This window comes from Furipterus horrens, unplaced genomic scaffold (genome assembly GCF_987537825.1).
Source record: "Furipterus horrens unplaced genomic scaffold, mFurHor1.1.pri manual_scaffold_2, whole genome shotgun sequence".
NCBI classification, from domain to species: domain Eukaryota; kingdom Metazoa; phylum Chordata; class Mammalia; order Chiroptera; family Furipteridae; genus Furipterus; species Furipterus horrens.
Window position 1 is genome coordinate 203,226,451 of NW_028327172.1, and position 20,582 is coordinate 203,247,032.

The window sequence follows — 20,582 nt, forward strand, 5'->3', positions numbered from 1 at the left end:
CAGTTGTCTCTGCAGGGTCACATCTCTGTACACCACACATCCTTAGTCCCTACAAATGCAGTTTCCAAGTATCAGCATGGACAGTGACCGTCCAAAGGGACATTCCCAATGCTGCACATCAAAATGAGACTAAGACCAGTTAGGAGTTTTTCACAAGCAAATTACATTCAGCCCCAAGAACTGTCTTTTTTTCTGCTATTAGGTCCTTCCTCATTTTTGGATGGTAGAAATGCCCTGACTTTTTAAAGAAATAATATTGATAGAAGATACTATAAGTGTATCTGGGGATTGTTTTTGCTTGTTTAAAGTTAATAGTTGGTCAACTACATTGGTCCCCAAGATTTTACTGATTTTAAACCATGTTTGCCTCTAAGGATTACAGGTCTAAGATGTCATTCAGTGCCCTTGTTTCTCCAGCCCCTCCCCCTCCAGGCTCTGGATGCTTCTCCACTGAACTTCCATAAGGGAGTTCACCATCCTCCCTAGGACCGCGTTGCCTTTGTCCTCTTCCTCGTCGAGGTGTGGAGTTCAAGGGGATGTGACAAAGTGACTCACTTAGGGAGTAATGAGAGACACCAGATTAATACAGTGTCCCCAGGGGCATTCACATTTTAGTGGAATATTAAAACTTAATTCACACCAATACATTAGAATGGTAAAATTTAAAGTCCTTCTACACATCAATGGGAAAGCACGATATTTTTAAAATAAAGGGCCTTCTTCTGAAATCTGACCACACCCTTTAAATTACTGACACAAGTGGCTAGAGAGGCAAGGGCAATAACATTCTGTCTTCTGGATCAAAATGTCACACTCCGCTGTGAATAGAAATCCTGACCTTCTCTTCCTCTGGCCCTCTCTAATACAGAATTAATCAGTCATCCTGCCACCCCCTGCCCTGGACCACAGAGCAGCCTGCAGGTGACTTTTAGAGAACCAAATCATATTTTAGTCAGTTTTCTGCATTCCTGCAGCTCCTCGATCCCATGGAAAGGGATGGTCCCGTCACCTCTGGGTTCCTGGGGCCCTGGGTGGTGCCTGAGCACAGTAGGAGTGCAATGGAAGATGAGAAAGTGAGAGACTGGATATGCCAGGTTAAAAATAGCCCAGTCCCCTCTCGATGGGGGGGAGGGGGCGGCGGAGCCTCCGCATTGACTACAGTTAGGTAAATTCAAACCCTTAAAGCTCACAAGGCTTGAAAGACTACAATTCCATGAATCCTGATTACAAACAACCTAAGGGAACCATTCAGTTCCCTGAAAACCAACCAAGTCTGTGTGCAATGAAGGAGAGAAACTCTGCAGAAAGGCCCACGAACACCAGTGGGAATCCCACGGCTATGTGAAGCCCCATTCTCCCAAACTGGCCAACAATTTTCCTTCCACATACATTAAAAAGTAGAGTTTCTATTTTGGCCTGACAGAAAAAATATGGACATGATCTTGACTGAAGTCCCCAAATCCTTTATCCGCTTGTGCACTTGATAGAATAAATGGTTTTCCACATCACACAGCAGTATTTGAATTCTTCGGGTCTGCAGAAATGGGACAGGGCAGTGGTGCCATCTGTCCAACAAGGAAAACCTCAAATGCTTTCATGTGGTGACTGCTAGGTGTGAGAGGAGCAGAAGTCACCCTTTCCTATAAGCCAGTGGTTCTGGAAATAGGGTCTCTGGATCAGCAGCACCAGCATGACCTCGGAGCTTGTTGGGAAGGCAGCTTCTCAAGCCCCACCCAGGACCCACCGGCTGGGAAATTCTAGGGAGGTCATTCAGGCTCCTGTGTTCATAAGCTTCCCAGCAATTCGGATGCAGGCTGGAGTCGGAGAACCACGGATATATGGCGTCCTCTGGACCAAGAAGAGCCTGACCCAGGGCCACAGCCCTCAGGTGACCTAAAAAAACCTAAGGGATGACTCAGTGGAGGAGCTGAGTGTGGACAGCCTTGTGAGATGGCTGAGGGTGTATCCAGGCCCAGGGGATCCCGAACTGGTCAAACCCAGCCCCAGGCATCCCATATTCACCACCAGTCCCTTCCCATGTCTTTTGTGACTTGACCCACTGTGCTAGCACCTCCACAGGAAAGGGCTGCGTCCTCTCAGACTCCCAACCTATTATTAGTTCCAATCCGCGCAAATCCACCAGGGCCAAAGGGAAGCTTTTGCTAACTTTCCAAGGTGGGTTAGCTCTTCCAGAGCAGCAGCCACGGGCCCAAGCAATCATCTGAGCCGTTAGGCACAGCTGTGCCCTTCCCTGAGCGCCAGGGCGCGTCTACAGTTGGGGTTCCCGCTTTGGGCTGAGGGGCCTCTGGACACAACCCTGATCAGCAAGCAGCCAGTCCCAACCTCAGTCCCTAAAGCCAAGCTGTGCCTGGATTTAAAAAAAGAGAGAGAGAGAGAGAGAGAGAGAGAAAGAAAGGGGGAAAAAAGCTGTTGGTGCACTTGAAGCGCTTTACCCTCTCTTTTGGAGCTTGAGTACAATTGCATTGGCCTAATTAATTCATTTTCTTTTCCGTCCAAAGTGGAAACCCGGGCACATTGATACAAATGAAATACAAACCCGCTTTGGTCGCCGATACTCTGGACAATTAAAACAAAGAGCACCGCGGCTGGGGCGGCGGCAGCACCGCACAAAACCCTCGGGAAGCATCCAGAACCGGCCGCGACCCAGCAGGCAGGGTTCGGCGCAACCCGGACTCATAATGTACCAGCAGGGAGGCTGCCCCACCCCTGCAGGTGGACAGGTGGAGGTTGGCTGGGGTCAAAATCCATCCTTAAGGGCTGGAAGCTGGGTCGCTGCGTGGCGCAACTCCAGGGGGCACACTCGCCCGGCGCCCAGCGGGAATGGCGCCCTGGCCAAAAAAACAACCCAACAGAACCCATTGCACCGGCGGGAACTGGGCTGCGCGCCCCGCAAAAGGAGTGGGTGGGATTGGGAAAATGCCGGAGGGTGGAAGAGAATGAGATGGGGAGGGAGAAAAAGAGAAAGTGAAAAATGGATGGGATTAGGAAGAGAGGAGAGAGAGAGAAGGGGGGAGAGGGAAAAAAGGGAAACGGAGGGAGGGGAGAGGATCGCCAAAAGGAAGAGCGGGGATGGGGGGCGGGGGAGGAGAGGAAAGAAAGGGAAAGGGGAGGCGGGCCCGGAGCGGGGCCACTCGGGCGGGGGAGCGGCGGCCGGAGGGCGGGCCCGGGATTCATCCCCACCTGCTTGGGCGCCGGCTGCTGGGAGAGGTGGAAGCCTGGTGGCCGGAGGGAGCGGCCGGGAGGCGGGCTGGGCAGGGAGCAGAAGGGAGGGAGGGGACGGGGACTGGGAGGCGGGGAGGAGCCGGCGCTCGGCTGGGGCTGCGGGGGCGGCGACGGCGGGAGCGGCAGTGGCGGCGGCGGGTCCGGCAGCGGCGGCGGCAGGTGGCCCCGCGCGCGGCGGCCGGCCCGGCCGGGGGCGGGCGGGAAGGTGGCGCCTCGGGCGGGGGCCGGTCCCTGCACCAGGTGACCTGTTCCGGCCCGGATCCGGGCGGCCTCGCCATGAAGCGGCGCGGCGCGTGGCTCGGGCGGCCGCGGCAGCAGCAGCAGCACCAACCTCTGCCGCCCGCGGTCAGCTCCCGGACCGTAGCCATGGCCCCCCCAAGCGGCGGCGTCCCCCCGGACCTCGGCGGCCGCCCTGCGTGCGCGCTGTTCCTGCTCTGCTACCTGGTGAGCACCGGACCCTGCCCGGGTCCCCCCTTCCGCGCGGGCACCCGGGGACGCCAGTGGAGGGGCTGGGGACCTCCGTTACGCGGAGTGGGTGCGGTGTTGCTAGTTTTCTCTTTTTCCGGGCTGCTGTGCCCCGGGCGCTCCCAGCACCTGGGATGGGTACCCGAGGCGCATAGAGCAGTGCGTGGACCGGACTTGAGGCGCTTCGCTTTCTCTCGTGTCCCTTCATCTCCCTTCCAGACTCGCTCTAGACCCGAGTCAGATTTCCCTCGAGACCCGGCCTGTCCCCCACTCCACCTGGGATCTTTGCTAAACCGAGTTCCTACCCCACCCCGCCGCTCTCGGCTCTCCAGCCCTCTCCCTACCGGTCCCGGGCTTCCTTGACAATCTTCTCTCAGCTCCTATTTTTCTGGTGCCCAACTTAGCCTCTTGCTCTCCACGAACGGCAGCCGCCTCGGCCCTCCTTTGAGTTTCCACCCTGTCCTCATTACCCGGACCCTTTTCTGCCAATGCACCTGGCGATGAATCTCGCGTTTCCAGCGCGCTTCAACTCCTTCATGGTCACTCTAGCCAAGTTGCGGATGCCAGAAAGAAATCTAGTTCTTAACACGCTTGCCGCCAGAGTGATGACTTTAGCTGCGTCTTGAACATTGTCATTTCTGAGAATACGCTTGGGTTATGCATGTCGGTTACAATTTTCACACTTTTTGGCTTCTGCTTTTTGTCATCAACTAAATGGCAGTAACCTATTTTTCAAAACCAACTCATTTAAAAGACCAGAGTAACTTAGATCCTCAGAAAAAGATGGGAGAAATATCTCTCAATTCCTTTGATGGCTTTTCTTCCTTATGCTTTGAGTCCTAAACAATAGTAAATTTACAGAAGGTAACACCCTTCCTGTCCAGCCTACCTTCTGTTCCAGGATCCTGCAGAGACCTTGGGTTATCTCGCCACATATAAAACCGTACGTAAATGAAATGGAAAATGCTGAATCATGAAACTGATGTAATAGGAAATTCACAGAATGAAAAAAATTGAGCAGTGTCATTGTCCAGAATTATTTTCATTTATGTGGCATTGTCATTATTTGGAGTGTTCCTTCTCAGAAGCTAAAAATTGCTTAGGAGACACTTGCAGAACTTAGAGTTTGATTCCAAGGAAATTTGCCACCCAGCCCAAGTTTCTTTTAACGTTCTTTACTTCTTGGATGCTTGATTTCTTGAAGCAAGGGAGTGTAAGAATGCAAATTGTATTTCTGCTTTTGCATGTACCTGTTGAGCAATCCGTGCTTTTCTTAATATTTTAAAATCAGCCAGTACCAAATTTTGTGGTTGGATTTACTTCATATTTTTCATAAGGAGTTGTCAGTTAACATGAATGATTTTTTCACCCAAGAGATATTATTATTTAATATTTATGCCACAGGGTTATGGCACACAGGTTCATAAATAAAACTGCCATAACAAATGACAGGGCTCCAGTTTAAACAGATGGCCCTGTCCACAAGGCACTGGTTAGCCACACAGGCAGAAATGATGTAGTAGAGTATTGGGGAAAACATTAATGTACAGGTGGTCTGGCAAGTTCCATGTAGAAATCTTAACAACTGGCAGAAAGGGACCACTTCTTGACAATTCCAAGAAATGAGAGTAACAAGAGCAAAGCCTAGAGGCCTCGTGGTCTGTGGGAACAGAGACAGATGGTAGACCGGGTATTAAAGTTCCAAAGTTCCTTACGGATCAAAGGGGGTGGTCTAAGAGAATATCACAGAGAGGGGGAAATGACACTGTCGGGTAGACCAGAGTGAGGTAGAGAAGTGGTGAGGTAGGACTTCAAAACAAAAAGGGAGATTATAGAAAATACCGTCGTGTTGGAAATAACTAGAGCATGGATGAATGTCTTGGCAAAGGGACGGAATGGCTTTTGGAACCAACACGGAGAGGGAAATGTCATTGCTTCCTGACTATGTGTGTTCCCTTCAGATGGGCTTCAGATATGCTGCTGTAAAAGAAAGGCTTTGATAATCAAGAAAGCCATTTTTGCAACTGAATGAGAAGCTTTTGCAAAACCCAAGGAAGCAAAAGTGTGACTTGGAAGGTGGGCTTCCCCTTTTTTTCCTAAAGGTCTAGCTGCTTGCTATGGATTTTGCTCTAGAGGTTATGTGCTGTCTGAGATCCTGCCATTAGGTAAGGAAGGCTTCTTGACCTTGGAGAGGTTTGACCTGAAAATTGGGGGAATTATAAGCACCTGTGTGGAAAACATGACTCAACCAAGAAAAAAATCATAGTTGTTTGCGTCTTGGTCATCAAAGCATACTTCTTAGAGGAAATGCGATCAGTCTGTGGAGGGGGCATGGGCAAGAGGAGGGTAGAGGTTGAGCAGAATAGCTAGGGTCTCAGGAATATGTGGACACTAGAGGGAGAAAGTGACCCCCTAATTTGGAAGGCTAAATAATAACAGTAATAGTAACAGTGCTAAGTTGTTTATATGCATTATCTAATGCTAATTTTAGCAATGACCCTCTGAGGGAGGAGCTATTATGATCCGCATTCAGGTGAGGTAACTGAGGCTCAGAGAGGGTAAGTAAGTTGTCCTGGGCCACATAGGTAGTCCCACCACTGAGACCCAAATCTATCTACTTCCAGAGCCCCAGTTCTTAGCTATGCTAGCTAATTGCCTTCTGGATTTTGCTGCTTGTAACCCATTCTCCCCGTGCATAGATGTGTGGGCCATTAGCAAAGCTTTTGCAATTAGCAGCTACTGTGCAATTGGCCAGGATGTGAGGTCATGTCTAAAGTACCCTAAAATACACAAAGCAGGAAGCACAGGCCGTGGAATAGAAGCAGGATGTTAAAGAGGAAAAAAAAAAAAAAGATTAAACCAGAAGGTATTTGCCATCCATGATGGAGAGATAAGAGAGTGGGTCTTTATACAGTCCAGAGGCAGCTGGTTGGCGAAGTTTAGCACTTGAGTTTGTATCAACGTGTGTCCAAGTGGAGAGCTGAGTGTGCCCAGGAATCCATTCCAAAGCCGATTTTCTGTGATTTGTGGACCAGGTCCCAATTTGTGTTGTCCCCACCAATCTGCTTGTTCACAAAGCTGGAGGTTGAGAACGGCTTTCTGAACAGATGCCTTTAAGCCCCTGCCCTAGTGGGAAGCATGTGTTCTGGAGCCAGAGTCCAGAGGCGATGGGTTCCTCCTTCTCCATTGGCTGGGACAGAGTAACCTTCCGTTGCAGCCCAAGAATGTAACTGTGTCTGTAGCTAGGATACTGCCAAAGCATGAATAATTGTGACGAGGCCTGAAAGATAAGTCACGGAATGGTGCCAAGCAGATTTCTGAAAAGATGATCCTTGGTTCTAGCAGCTGCCAGAAAATTCTGAGGTCACCAAAGGTCAAAATACAGAGAGCTTCCCCAGAGAAGGTGAGGGCCTCAAAAGCAAAAGGTAATGAGATTGATTCCCCTGAGGTCACTGGTGCCAAGCAGTGTGGTCCACACAGGATTTGCTCTGCCCAATAGACCAACCCCTTGCCATTCTCTTAAATCATTAACTCTTACCTTCCTCCAGACTTGGCTAGAACATCCTGAGGCTTCCCTAGCCCCATCTGTAACAATGACACTCATAGAAGGCAATTTTGTCCAGTCTGAACTCTGGTCTCAAAGATATAATTTTTTTTTTTAAATGAGAAAACAGATCTCATAATGGCTAGTATTATTGATGGTGAGCCGTAGACATTTGCACTTGTTAGACAACAAGAGGACAATGCCGATGTATGTGAGGATCACTGGCAGGTGGTGGTGGGGACAGTCTTGTGTAGACTTCTCTGCTGGCCATTGGTTTTCCCTCTAGAAGTAACCATGTGAGTCACACAGGACCTGGACAAGCAAAACAGAGTAAAGAAGCCTCAGTTATCCAGCTTGCACAAGAGTGATTATGAATATTTGAAATACAGAGATCATCCTCAAACATGACATCAGCCAATAGCTTCCATGTTCATCCTGACCAGAGCTCCTAAAATCTTCCACGCGATGGTGTTTCTTCTTGCCTTCTGATCCTTCTATTCTTGTTGGTAAAAGTGTAGGAGCCATGAATCGGCTGACCAGAAGACGTAAAGAACCCAGGCATTTCACAGAGAAGATGGATAGACTCTAGTAGATCAGAAACAGAGTACAGTGGATTCAGTTACCCTGTTCATTGGCTCACCCCATTCCCCTGAGAAAGGAGCTGAGGGGCAGGAGGACTATGCAGGATGTGAGGAATGGCTGAGGAGATTCTGACTTGGCAGCTCTTGTCTCCCATCCTCACCTGAAAAAGAGCTGGGGAGGTGGTTCCATGTGGTGTGTGTGTTTGTGAATTACATCTGTCCTCCCCAGAGATAAGGTGTAGTGACCCCATAGAGTCTTAGCCATCCCTGCCCACTTCAGGATGGGAGTAAGGCAAGTCCTGAGACTCCCTCACCTGTAGCCAGAAAGTGGTGAAGGTGTAGAGGTCAGTGGGTGAGTTGAGGGTATCATTTGGGGTGTTTCTGGAAGGCAAGAGGAATACCATTGCCGACTTTGGACTTAACAGATGTGGATTTGAATTTTTGGTGCTGCTGGTTGACCTTGGGGAAGCTACTCACCCTCTCTGCCTCCATTTCATTTCCTCAGCTGGACTTCTCTGTCCCTCACAAGGCTGTTGTGAGGATTAGGTCTGAAGGGAAGAGTTCTATGAAGTCGTGTGTGAAACGGCAAGGCTGGACTTGAGTGGGAAGGACTGCACCTGTCCCAATGCCCAGCACACAGGAGCTACTCAAAGAAATCAAACCAAACCAAACCATGGTTACCTTCATATGATTTGAATTAGAAAGAAATGGTATATTTAACCATATTAAAGAGGGGAGAGGCTCCAGCACAGTAGGAGTATTTATCATTACTGTGACGGTGTATCCCTAGCCAGCTCTCAGGTTTGGGAAGTGGTACTTGGTGACTAGGAAATGTTACCCAAGGCATATCTTGATTTTGAAGTCCATATTGATACCATCACCCATTCTGCTTAATTGCATGTTTTGTTGACATAAACAAATTTATGCTAGTCAGCAGAAATTGGAAAAGTAGGCTTTTTAAGCCAATACAATTATCCTTTTGACCTATGGAAAGTTTGAGCCAGCCAGTTTGGAGAGGAAGCCCTCAGGAGCCAAGGTTTTCTTAGGTGACCGATGGGGCAGAATGGGCAGGGATGAGAAAAACAGACAGTTGGTTGTGGTTTGCATATCAGACGTACCCACGTACACATGTAAGTGTGCGTGAACTTCCCATCGTAAGATGTGAATGATTTAAAATTTTCCAATCTCTGTCCCTCCTTAGATCACAAGTGGATCATGTAGAGAAAGGAGCCAAGTTTTCTCAGCTCTTTAGAATAAGGGGGGGTTATTTGAATAGAGTTTCTTCCTATTGATTTTGTTTAAAGAAATCAGATGCAGTCATCCTGAAAGAAGTTTAGGCAGTATTGATAGATTTTTTTTTTCCCCCTCCATCCACAAGATGCATAAATTCATCTGTTTCTAAATTCCCAGGCTGAACTGAGTGCATTGAGATCTTCAGTTTTGGGTCTTTGATCATGAACATGCATGAACTGACCCATTTCTTTTTTTCATAAAAAATTTCAATAAATACACAGTTACACAAAGACAAAGGAATCTGTGTTCTGTGATTGTGTGTGACACTAACAAACTTGGCTTTGATTAGGGCTTACTTCTGGCCGAAACAGATGTTTGAGGGCTCGGACGTCTCTCCAGAGCTCAGCTTTGCTGTGTGTCGAGCAGAGCAGTAGCTTCCGAGGTGGAACATCTATCTATGTGTCTGCCTAAATGGCATAACCTGAGGGGCACAGAAGTGTCCCCCACCCCCTCCAATAACCTGCTTACAGCTGCAGTGCACTTGGCCTTTGCATTTAAGGCACTGTTTCCAAGAGGCTGGCATAGAAATGCATATATGTGACATTACTGCAGTATTTTGTCATTATCACATTAACATGGGTAAACTTGCCAGATGAACAGCAGTCCAATGGGGGTGGAGGGAGAAGACATTTTAAAAATTTACTTTATATTTTTGGTGTGGAGAAATGAAAGAATTCTAGAATATAGGATGGTCATCTGAAGGTCTAGAGGGATTGGACAGCTGGGAGAAGTTCACCCCATGGAGGGTATGGTGGGTGCCAGAGCGTCACCTTGCCTGACCTCACTCATGGGTCCCCCACCTCAGCGCTGACCCCCAGGGGCCCAGTGAGATGCTGGTGGGAAAGAGCTCTTCCAAAGGAGGTTGTGGAGGCTGGATGGAAAATAGAGAATTGTCGAGCCTCCCCTGCCCCCCACACAAAAGAACTTGTGAATGTCAGGAAAGGATGGTAGGGTAACTCATGGTTGGATCAAGTCCTTTTGTTTATACGCAGGGTCACCAGAGCACCTGGTAGAAATGCCCATGCCCAGTACTTTATTTCAGCAAGAAACACCAAAAACCTATGTACCAAGCCAAGAGACACAGCAATGAATACGACAAGAGTTCTGATCTCACAATTTCTAAACACAGGAATGTTTGGGTAGCTGTTAGCTTATGTGAATGCAACCTGGCCGGTGAAAACACCTCTGAAGGTTGGACACGTGTGGTGCCTAGAGCTGGAACTCTTCAAGTTTAATCGCCTTGTTTTCCTGGCAGGAAACAGCTCATAGCCACACACATGACTTGATCCAGGAAATCGACTTCAGCTTAATCAATATTTAGAGTCTGATGTGTTGATAATCGTTGTTGGTTTTGTACATAACAGGTAGCCGCAACTCACAATGTAGCAGCTGCCCGCTGGGTCGGCTCCAATGCGCGAGCTGCCAGCTCCCTGCACTGCACAGGTGCCCAAAGGACTGAAGGTTGCAGCACCTTCTTGAGGGATTTAGTTAGACCCGTCCTCCTTGGGGCCAGCACACCCCCCCATCATACTCAGAAAACACCGCCCAATCCCTGAAGGTTTTTCTCTAACACCCTAGCTGTCACTCATGTTTTTCCCACTTCTCAAAGAATCTTTCTCAGTCCAGGCAACTCTTTCTCTTTGCCCAGCCTAGCTCCAGCTTCTCATCCCGCTTAGATCCTTCTTGAAAGAAACAACAGCAAGATGCCACCACCACCACTAGGGAACCTTAGCAAAATAACAAAGCAGCCCCATCAACTACACATGTGTGAAATCATGCCTCATTGGGTGATTCATCTCATTTCTCCAGAACGATAACTCCTTTAAAAGTGTATCTTCTGTCATTGTGTGGTCTTCAAAACTCTATCTAGAACAAGAGTTTGATCATCTAGAACAGTGGTGGGCAAGCTATGGCCCACAGGCCCATCCAACCAGCCCCCAGTTTTCGTAAATAAACTTGTGCTGGATGACAGCAAACTTAGCCGCTCACAAGCTGTCTATGGCTTCTCTCGATACCACAGCCAAGGTGAGTAGTTGCAATGGACACCAAGGGGCCTGAAAACCTAAAATATTTGCTGTGTGGTCCCTTTTGACAAAAAAACCTACTGACCTCAAATCTGGAATAGTGCCATCCAGTAGGAATATGATGTGAGCCACAAATACAAGCCACATATGAAATTTCAAGTTTTCTCGTAGCCGCATAAAAAGATAAAAAAATAAAAAAACTGAAAAAGGTGGAATTAATGGTAGTAACATATTTTACTTAACTCACTGTATCCTGATATCCCTTCAGCATGCAGTATAAAAATTATTAATGAGATACTCTGCATCCTTTTTTTTCTTTTTTTTTAAGATTTTAATTATTTTTAGAGAGACGGGGAGGGAGAAAGGAAAAGATGGAGAGAAACATCAATGTGTGGTTGCCTCTCATGTGCCCCTCAACTGGGGACCCGGCCCGCAACTCAGGCAAGTGCCCTGAGTGGGAATCGAACTGGTGACCCTTTGGTTCACAGGCCAGTGCTCAATCTATTGAGCCACACCAGCCAGGGCTGCATCCTTTTTTCATATCGAAGTCCCGTGTATATTTTACACTTCCAACATTTCAATTTGGACCAGCCATATTCTGAGTGCTTAATATGACTCCTGGCTACTGTACGGGATAGCACATATCCAGAATCCATAAACTTTGGCTTTCCTTTTACTGCACTTTGAAGCAGGTGAAAATAAAATGATATCCATATAAGTATATGGAGGTTCCCTTTAAAGCAATTTCAAGAGAAGGCCCTGGAGAGGGTGTGCAGTCAGGTGTCCTGTACCTTCTCCCTTCTCATCTGTCACCACCGACCTCTGCAGTGATGGAAAGTTGTGGGCCGTCAAGCAGAACTGAAACCTTGCTCAGCGCGCTTCGCTTCCTAGCATGGAAAAGTGGGCTGGTGCGTTTTTAACAATGAGATGTAACTATTGACCACGATTATTACGAACTGCACTTTGCAATGAAACCTAGTGAAATCGAATAGCCCCTCCCCCAGCATCCTGGTTTTCACTGGTGTTCCTCGCATCAGCAATAAAAATGGGATTAAAAAAAGAAAATCAAAGTGGAGAGCTGGGCCTGGGTGACTGTGCACAGAAAGAATGAGGAAGAGGTTTGAAGTCATTCTTTAAAAAAAGAACACAGTGTGATATTTAATATACCACAAGGTACCCCGGACCCTGCTCCCCACTGTCTCACTAACTAAGCACATGTCTCCTTCCTGTGAAGCAGAGCGTCAGGGTGTTAAGAGTGAGACGTGCCAGCCACCCATCAGCCGCTGTTCTGGTCCGGCTTCCACCAGCACCAGCTTCTCTGGCTTCTGCTGAACTCTGCTATGGGCTTAACCAGCTTGATTCCCCTTTAGAGAAGGGGGCTGCACCTTGGCACATCTGCCAAGGGAATAAACCGATGCTTGTGGACAAATGCTTTGTGTATCTATTCATGAGAAAGCAGAATTCAGCCTGGAGTCCTCAGGCAGCCGTGAAATGGCAAGTCTGCAGTCTTGCTGTGGTGTGCTGTGGTGTGGAGAACATGGACAGGGGAGTCAAGAAAAGGAGCCGGGCTTTTGCGCTTGCTTCTGCTAAAGCACCAGCTGGGGCATGTGGGAGACTGTCACCTTCTTGTTATTCCATTGTCCAAAACACGGGGTGGGCCAGCTCGTCATCCAGGGCTCGTCCGCTCTCACAGTCTCTACTCTAATTATAAGATTATTTTTATATTTATTTTCCCCCTTGTAATTTGGAAGTATAAGTGAGAACATAAAACAATTCAACCTCTCTCCGAGGGGTGGACAGTTTGGATGTTACATATTCCTTCCCACGGGTTTCCCATCACTAACCAGCAACAATGGCCAGCCCCGTAGTCTCCCTCTGCAATTTAGAGAAGCTTTATTTTTCATTTTTAATTTTTTAGGACTGATGCCTCCCTCCCCACCCTATTTTTGGGGGAATATTCATGTACTACAGAATTCAAACGATAAGTAGGAATGGCCAGAGCAGGTCTCTCTCCTACCTTGCCTCCCGTATGTGTCCTCAGGAAAATACGTATTTCTTTCTTTCTTTCTTTCTTTTCTTTTTTTTTTTTTTTTTAACCCAAATTGTACTTCTGAACTTTGAAGTTCAGGAGGAAAAAAACACAAAAAACTTTAAAGATCATTCCATTATCTGTGCATGAAGATCTTTCCCGTGTCAATAGCTGTATTGTACTCCAAGAGCAGATGCACTGTAATTTATCAAACCAGCCCTGTCTTGACGGGAATTTAAGTTTTCCATCTTTTGCTGTTATAACCAGTGCTGCAGGGAAAAGCTGTATATACATGACTTTGCACAAATTTGAGGATATTGTAAGATAAAGTTATAAAGAGGAGTTATTGGGCCAGAGGGTGGGTGCGTTTATACTTTTGCTAGTATTGCCTGATTGCAGTCCACTGAGATCACGCCCACCAGCAGGGCGTAAGAGGCCAGGACCATGTGTTGTTGGGCTTTTTGATGTCTGTGACTCTACTAGGTTCAAGATGGCATCTCAGTACAGTTTCAATGTGCATTTCTCTTAATACGAGTGAGAATTTACTTGCCAATGAATTCTGTTGTTTGCTCAGTTCTCTTGACCATCAGCTTTGTTTCTGATGGACTGTGTCATTGCTTTGAAAGAGAAACGCGATCCCCTTTGACAGAAACGTTCATTGATTCTTTGCCGTCAGTAGAATAAAAGTCAGCATTGTTTGGGCAGGGATCCAGTGTCCTCCAGAACCAGGACCTGCCTTTTTTTCAACCTCATATATTTACATCCTTTTGTGTATTTTACCCCCTTTCTATTCTCTGGCCAAACCAAGCTGTTCGCTTGCCCCCCAGTGCACCTGCGTTTCCTTGCCTTCCTGCCTCTACTTAAGCTGTTCACACCGCTTGCTGTATCTCTCGTTTGCTTCTCTAGTTAAAGAACTTCTCTTCATCCCTCAAAGCCCAAGTGATATACCATTCCTTCCATAACACCTGTCCTAGATTCCCCGGTCAGAAATACTCTCGCCTGGGGCTGTGCTCCCTTAGGGCTGGTTTATAGTTTAACGTGCTGCTGTTTGTAAACATGATTCCTCAATACCTGTTCTCCTGTCTTAGCCACCTGGGTCTCTCCTACAGCCTTCAACCAGAAGTGAAGAAAGGATTCCTTATTTCTCTCTTCATTGGAGAAGACTACAATGACCTTTAAAAAAAAATTTTTTTTTTGTAAAAATATTCGTAGCATAAAATTTAACCATTTAACCACTTTAAGTGTACAACTCAGTGACATTAAAGTACAATCACAGCACTGTGCCACCATCACCACCATCTGCAGACTCTTTGCATCTCACAGAAATTAAACTTTGTGCCTATTAAGAATAACTCCTTTTTCTCCTCTTTTTTCAGCTCCTGACAACCACCAATCTACTTTCTGTGTCTATGAATGTGACCACTCTAGGGACCTCACATAAGTGGAATCATACAGTGTTTATTCTTTTGTGACTAGCTTATTACACTTAGCATAATGTCTTCAGAGTTCATCCAGTTGTAACATGTGTCAGAGTTTCCTTTTTCAAGGCTGACTAATGTTCCATCACGTGTATATACCGCATCTGTTGATCCATCTATCCGTTGATAGGCTCTGGGTTGTTTCTACCTTCTAGCTATTATGAATGATGCTGCTCTGAACATGGGTGTGTGTCTATGGACATGTCTCTCTGAATCCTTGCTTTCAGCTCTTTGGGGTATAGTAGACCCAGAAGTGGAATTGCTGATCATATGGTAAATCTCGTTTAATTTTTTGAGGAACCACTGTACTGTTTCCCACAGTGGTTGCCCGTTTTACATTCCCACCAGCAATGCACAGGGTTTGCTTCTCTACATCCTTTGCAACACTTGTTATTTTGTGTGTTTGTTGCTATAATAGCCATACGAATGGGTGTGCAGTGGTCCCAGGTAACCTTTTTGCGGCTGTGCTTTGAATGCCTGAGTCACAAAGTCAGATTGAGGGGATCTCTCTTGGCACTCATGCATCATACCCAAAACATTGCCTTGACTTCATGACCAAACTTGACAGAGTTCTCCTGGAACCAGCATCCCCATGGAGATCGCTTGGTCATTTAGAGAACTAGATAAATAAACAGGCCAATAAAATCTTCCCTGGCCCATGTTTGTGCCATCCATGGTGAAAAAATCAGACGACACATCCCGTGGTCCCAGCCTGCCTGTGCGTGATTTGGAGCAACATAAACCTCCTGCTGGGCCATCTATCACTCATGCTGGTTTTGGCACAGAGCTTACCGGAGAAAATGAGGCCCGGGTGATGTCCCTGTCAGGTTCCCTCTTGGGTGCACTTTGAACTCTTCTCCCGCCCTCTGATTTGGCTGCCTCTCTCCAGCATTTGAAGTCAGGACAATAGTTTGGAAATGTCTGAAGTCGGACTGTTCTCTTTTTCGCTGGAAGGCAGATGCATTGTGACGGGATGTGTTATGAACTAGCTCCTCCATTTGGAAACCAACACTGGAATGACTGCCACATAGTTTCAAAGTCACGTTCAGATCAGCAGATGCTACTGAGTCTGGGGAGAGAGTTAATGTGGCCTAATCTTCATTTGTGTGTGTGTGTTGGTTTTTTTCCAATTGTTCAGTAGTGGTTTCGACATCCTTTATCTTCTGCATTTATTGCTTTATGGAGATGGATTTTTTTTTATCCTGGGAAAATCATGATTCGCATGTCTGTTAATACGATAATTTTTTTAAAAATAATTTGTTTATTTATTTTTAGAGAGAGGGGAAAGGAGAAAGGGAGAGAAACATCACTGTGTGCTTGCCTCTCACTCACGCCCCCAACTGGGGACCTGACGTGCAACCTAGTTATGTGCTCTGACTGGGAATCGAACCAGTGACACTTGGCTCGCAATTATGATAATTTTTTAATCCTTATCTGAGGACATATTTACTGATTTTTAGAGAGAGGGGAAGGGAGGGAGAGAAACATTGATGTGAGAGAGAAACGTCAATTGGTTGCCTCTTGTAAACACCCCGACCAGGCCCCAAACCCGTAACCCAGGCATGTGTCCTGACCAGGCATCAAACCCGTGATCTTTTGGTTTATGGGACGACTCTCCAACCAACTGAGCCACATTGTCCAGGGCAATATGATAATTTTAAAACTTCCTATACATGCTTTTTCTTTTCAGAATTTTGTACCATCCTGGGGCCGGCAGACCTCTCTGACGACGACGGTGATTCCCAAAGCGGAGCAGAGCGTGGCTTACAAAGACTTCATCTATTTCACGGTCGTTGAAGGAAACGTTCGCAACATTTCTGAAGTCTCGGTTGAGTATTTGTGCTCTCAGCCTTGTGTGGTCAGTTTGGAAGCCGTCGTCTCATCTGAGTTCAGAAGTAGCATCCCTGTGTACAAAAAGAGATGGAAGAACGAGAAACATCTTCACACAAGCAGGACACACCTAGTCCAGGTGAAATTTCCAAGCATCATGGTGTACAGAGATGATTATTTCATCAGACACTCCATATCCGTGTCGGTGGTGATACTCCGAGCCTGGATTACTCACACATACAGTGGCGGAGACGTGAATGTTAAATGGGACGAAAACCTGCTACATGCTGTTGCAAAGAATTATACTCTGCTGAAGACAGTCCCACCTTTTGAACGCCCTTTCAAAGACCATCAAGTGTGCCTTGAGTGGAACATGGATTATATTTGGAACCTTCGGGCAAACACGATTCCCCAGTGTCCTCTTGAAACCGGTAGGTCATTTGCCTTGCTGGGAACCTGATCCTCATTTCTTCAGAGAGCCTGTATTGTCAGAGAGGGGCAGGAGAAAATTCTTATATTAGCAGTGGGGGAGACAAGGAAAATGGAGCCTGTAATTTTAGACTTTGGGGACGAGAGGGGAAAAGTAAAAAGGTGAGGAGAGGAGAGAGAGAGAGAGAGGACAGGACTGAAGATGAAAGTGAGGGAGGGACAGAGGGGCCACGGAAGGGGGACCTTGAGGGATTGGATCTGCTTTAAGTTGGGAAGGAGCATCAAGGCCACGAAACAAGCATTGGGGAAATCTTCCTCCCATTTCCCCTCCACAGTCCCTCCCGTGTTAGTTCTAGTACAGCATTGCGGCCCTTAAGTCCTGGCTCCTCCGCTTCCTCTCTGCCTGTGTAATTTTGGAACTGTCTGAGCCTCGGTTTTCTTCTCTGTAAAATGGGAATAATAAACAACAGTTCCCTCAGGGCAGCGTTGTGAGAATTAAATGTCATGGACTTTGCTTAGCACAGAATCAGCACTCAGGGAAAACTAGCCCTGATGATAGATGATACGGTCCGAGCTCTGCCTTTTATCCTAAATGCCCTATGGTCACAGCCATCGAGGGATCCATATAGGAGGCTCCCGGGGCCTTCATCCATCTCCCTTATGCACTGGGCTTGGAGCTCTCTGGCTGTCTGCCCTCAGAAGGAGGGGGTCTGAAGATCTCTCTGTTGATGCGGGGAGGCACCTTGCTCTGTGGATGCTGAGCACCTGCCAGCTCTTCTCCTTGCCTTGCAATGGGGAGCCATCCTGGTCATGCTCTCAGGAACCACCCACTTCTGGTAGTGTTTCCCAAAATATGGCACCGGGACATGTAACAAAATCTTCTAGGACTCCTGTTGCAAATACCAATTCCCAGGCCCCATCCATTAACTACTCAGTCAGGATCTGTGGGAGCAGGGCCCTGGAATCAGCATTTGCCCATGCCCATGACTGAAGTGCCCTAAAGCTCAAGAACCGCCCTGTCAGGGGCAGGGCTGGTGGAACTTTGATCTTAGAAGTACTGTGGTCAGACCACCAGGCAGGCTTGGTGGGTGGAGGACACCCATGGGTCTATGATAGCAGACCCTTCTGCAGGAAGGGCATGACATCTCCTAATCTTCAAGAGAACTGGCTTGGGGCAAGGTGCCTTAAGTATACGGGGAAAACGATGCCAGTGAATATTTCCTGGGGCCACCCCAAAACAGCCCCACATATAATGAAAACTTAAAGGCCTACCCAACTACATACCATCGCTAGGCAGAAGCCACTTGCCATAGAATCAACACATTTGGCATTGAAAAAAAAAAAGCTATTTTGAAAGAATCATAGATTCATTGGAAGTTGCAAAAATGGTAGCGAGTCCTGCGTATCTTTCCCCCAGGGTCTCCTAATGGTGACGTCTTCCGTAACTAGAGTAGGGGACCCAAACCGGGAAACTGACATGGGCCTAATACTGTTAACTCGACTATCAACTTGATTGAGATTCTGCCACTTTTTACAGGCACTTCTGTGCCTGTGTCGTGTTCTCTACAATTTCATCCCACATTTTGTTTTAATAGCTGTGCTCTGTGTCTGGCTCATCCCATGTTTGAGTGGTGCTTTAAGTCAGAGATATCCAGAAGCAGAAGGCAAATTCCTTTCCTGTGTGTGCGCGTTGGGTGGGGAGCGGTAATTAAATGTCTGGAATCGCTGAGCTGCATGCATTTGGATGATCTGTGTGCATCCGTCCCTCTTCCAGGCCGAAGCCGTGCTAGCGTCCGCCTGGAACACCTTCCACACAGGGACCTGATGTGTCCAGAGGAGGGAAGCACAGGGCACACACAGCCACAGTTTTGCTTTGCCTCCTATTTTGTCAGGGCTTAATGATCCCATTTCATGTTTGGCCAGATCACATATTTCTCATTAAAGAGTGGCTGAACTGCGAGCTGGAAATTTTCAAATGAAGTCATTTGGCTGAGTTCTTGGGGCACCTGAACATACCCTTGAAATGTTCTTTTTTTTCTTTTTTTGTCCCTTCCCATATTCACAGGGCTCAGGGTTCCTCCCTATCTTCAGACCATTACTTTTGGGTCGAGAACCAATCTTAACAGAAACATAACGCAGAGGAAAACCTTTTCTAAGCGTGAGAGTCACTGAAAGTAGAGGGGAGCTTTGTGCCACCTCAAAACCAGCTCTGCTTACACGGCTGTGATTTGTTCCCTCTCCTTAAAAGACAAATCAAAAGAGCGTCGGCCGCAGCCCTGTGGGAAGTGTCCACGACCTTTGTTCTTGACATCGGCTGTGAGGTGGACAGAGGCCAGGCCTCTGGCTTGTTCTTAGCGGGGACTCTTGATGAACAAGAGTCAAGTCAGAACAACAAGATGGCATTAGGCAGCCGTGGGGGCGCCTTTCATGTCCAGTCCCCGTCTGCAGCACTCACTGGTAGCCGGTGCAGAAGAACGTTTTCTGTGTCAAGTGCCTGGTATTCTACAAGGGACCCTCATCTGAACTGAAGTACTGCCTGACTTGCTTTCATTTTCTTTTTCCTTTATAAAGTGAGCCAAAGTCCCTGTGCACAGAGGCTCCGTGAGCTCGGCGGGAGTGGCCGTGTGACAAAGGCTAAGTCTGAGGCTAGGCTCCCAAGGCAGGGCTGTGTTCCTGCACACACACCTCTGCGCCCCACCCGCTTTGCCTGGGCTCGTCCCAGGCCAGGTTGGGGATCTGATTTTCAGAAGTGCAGTAGTAGACTTTTGTCTGGCGCTGCTGCATAAACCTCTCCCAGGTCAGAAGTGGGCAGCCTCTCAGGACACGTGTGTGCCCTGGCTCGGCCACCTGTCCTCCTCTGCACCTGTTCATGCTGCATTCCAGGTGCGTGGGCCACAGGTGGCCAGGCACACTTTGCCTGTGGCTCTACTTACTGTTGTCCGTTTCCTTGGGGGAGGGGACTGGGCCTGAGCTGTGGTTCCTCACCTGTCACACATGTGCCTGACTGACTCATAGGTGAACTCACTGAGAGAAAGAAATCAGCCTCCAGTCCAGTAACTGTAGGCCCGTCAGACTTCTCTTCCTGGCCCGTCCTGTTGTGAAAGGCCAGCCAGTCCTGCTGGCTCTGTCTTCAGACGAGAGCACATGTTCAGTCGCCTCTCACCACGTGTTGCTGTCATCTGGCCTAAGCCACCCTGGTCTCTGTCAGGACTCTGTCTGCAGGTAGCTGCCCAGCTCTGCGTCCTCCCCCACACAGCAGTCATTGCAAGCAGGTTACCTCAGCTCCTGCAGGCAGTCACTTCCACAGCTTACAGAAGGTCATCCCGTGTCCCATATTGTGGCCTGTGGAATCTGTCCCTGTCCCCTTCCCGGCTCCATCTCCTGCCGTGCTTCTCTGGCCCACCTGATGTAGCCTGTTTGCTCTCCTGTAGTGTATCAAGTTCATCCCCACTTTGGGCCATTCGCGTTACTGTCCCTCCTCCTGAGAGTCTCCTCTCTCGGCTCACCTGTCTTACCTCACTTCTGCCCTCGCCAGATGCGACTTCTCTGACCATCTTATCTAAGACAGCAGCCCCACGCCGGCCACCCCCATGCCATCGTTATCACCTTTATTTTCCTTCAGAGCCTTAGTGTCACTGAACGTTGTCGTTAACTATATTTAATCGG

General features: G+C 47.8%; 1 protein-coding gene across 1 annotated transcript in view; it reads left to right on the top strand.

The window, feature by feature from the left end:
- The first annotated feature begins 3,497 nt into the window (after window positions 1-3,497).
- The window catches only part of SEL1L3 (SEL1L family member 3), a 93,763-nt gene continuing 76,678 nt past the window's right edge, over window positions 3,498-20,582 (top strand). Inside the window, exons 1-2 of the mRNA XM_090267007.1 lie at window positions 3,498-3,687; window positions 16,348-16,918. Coding sequence (XP_090123133.1) covers window positions 3,520-3,687; window positions 16,348-16,918 — 739 coding nt within the window. The 5' untranslated portion in view covers window positions 3,498-3,519. The remainder of the gene's footprint in view (window positions 3,688-16,347; window positions 16,919-20,582) is intronic.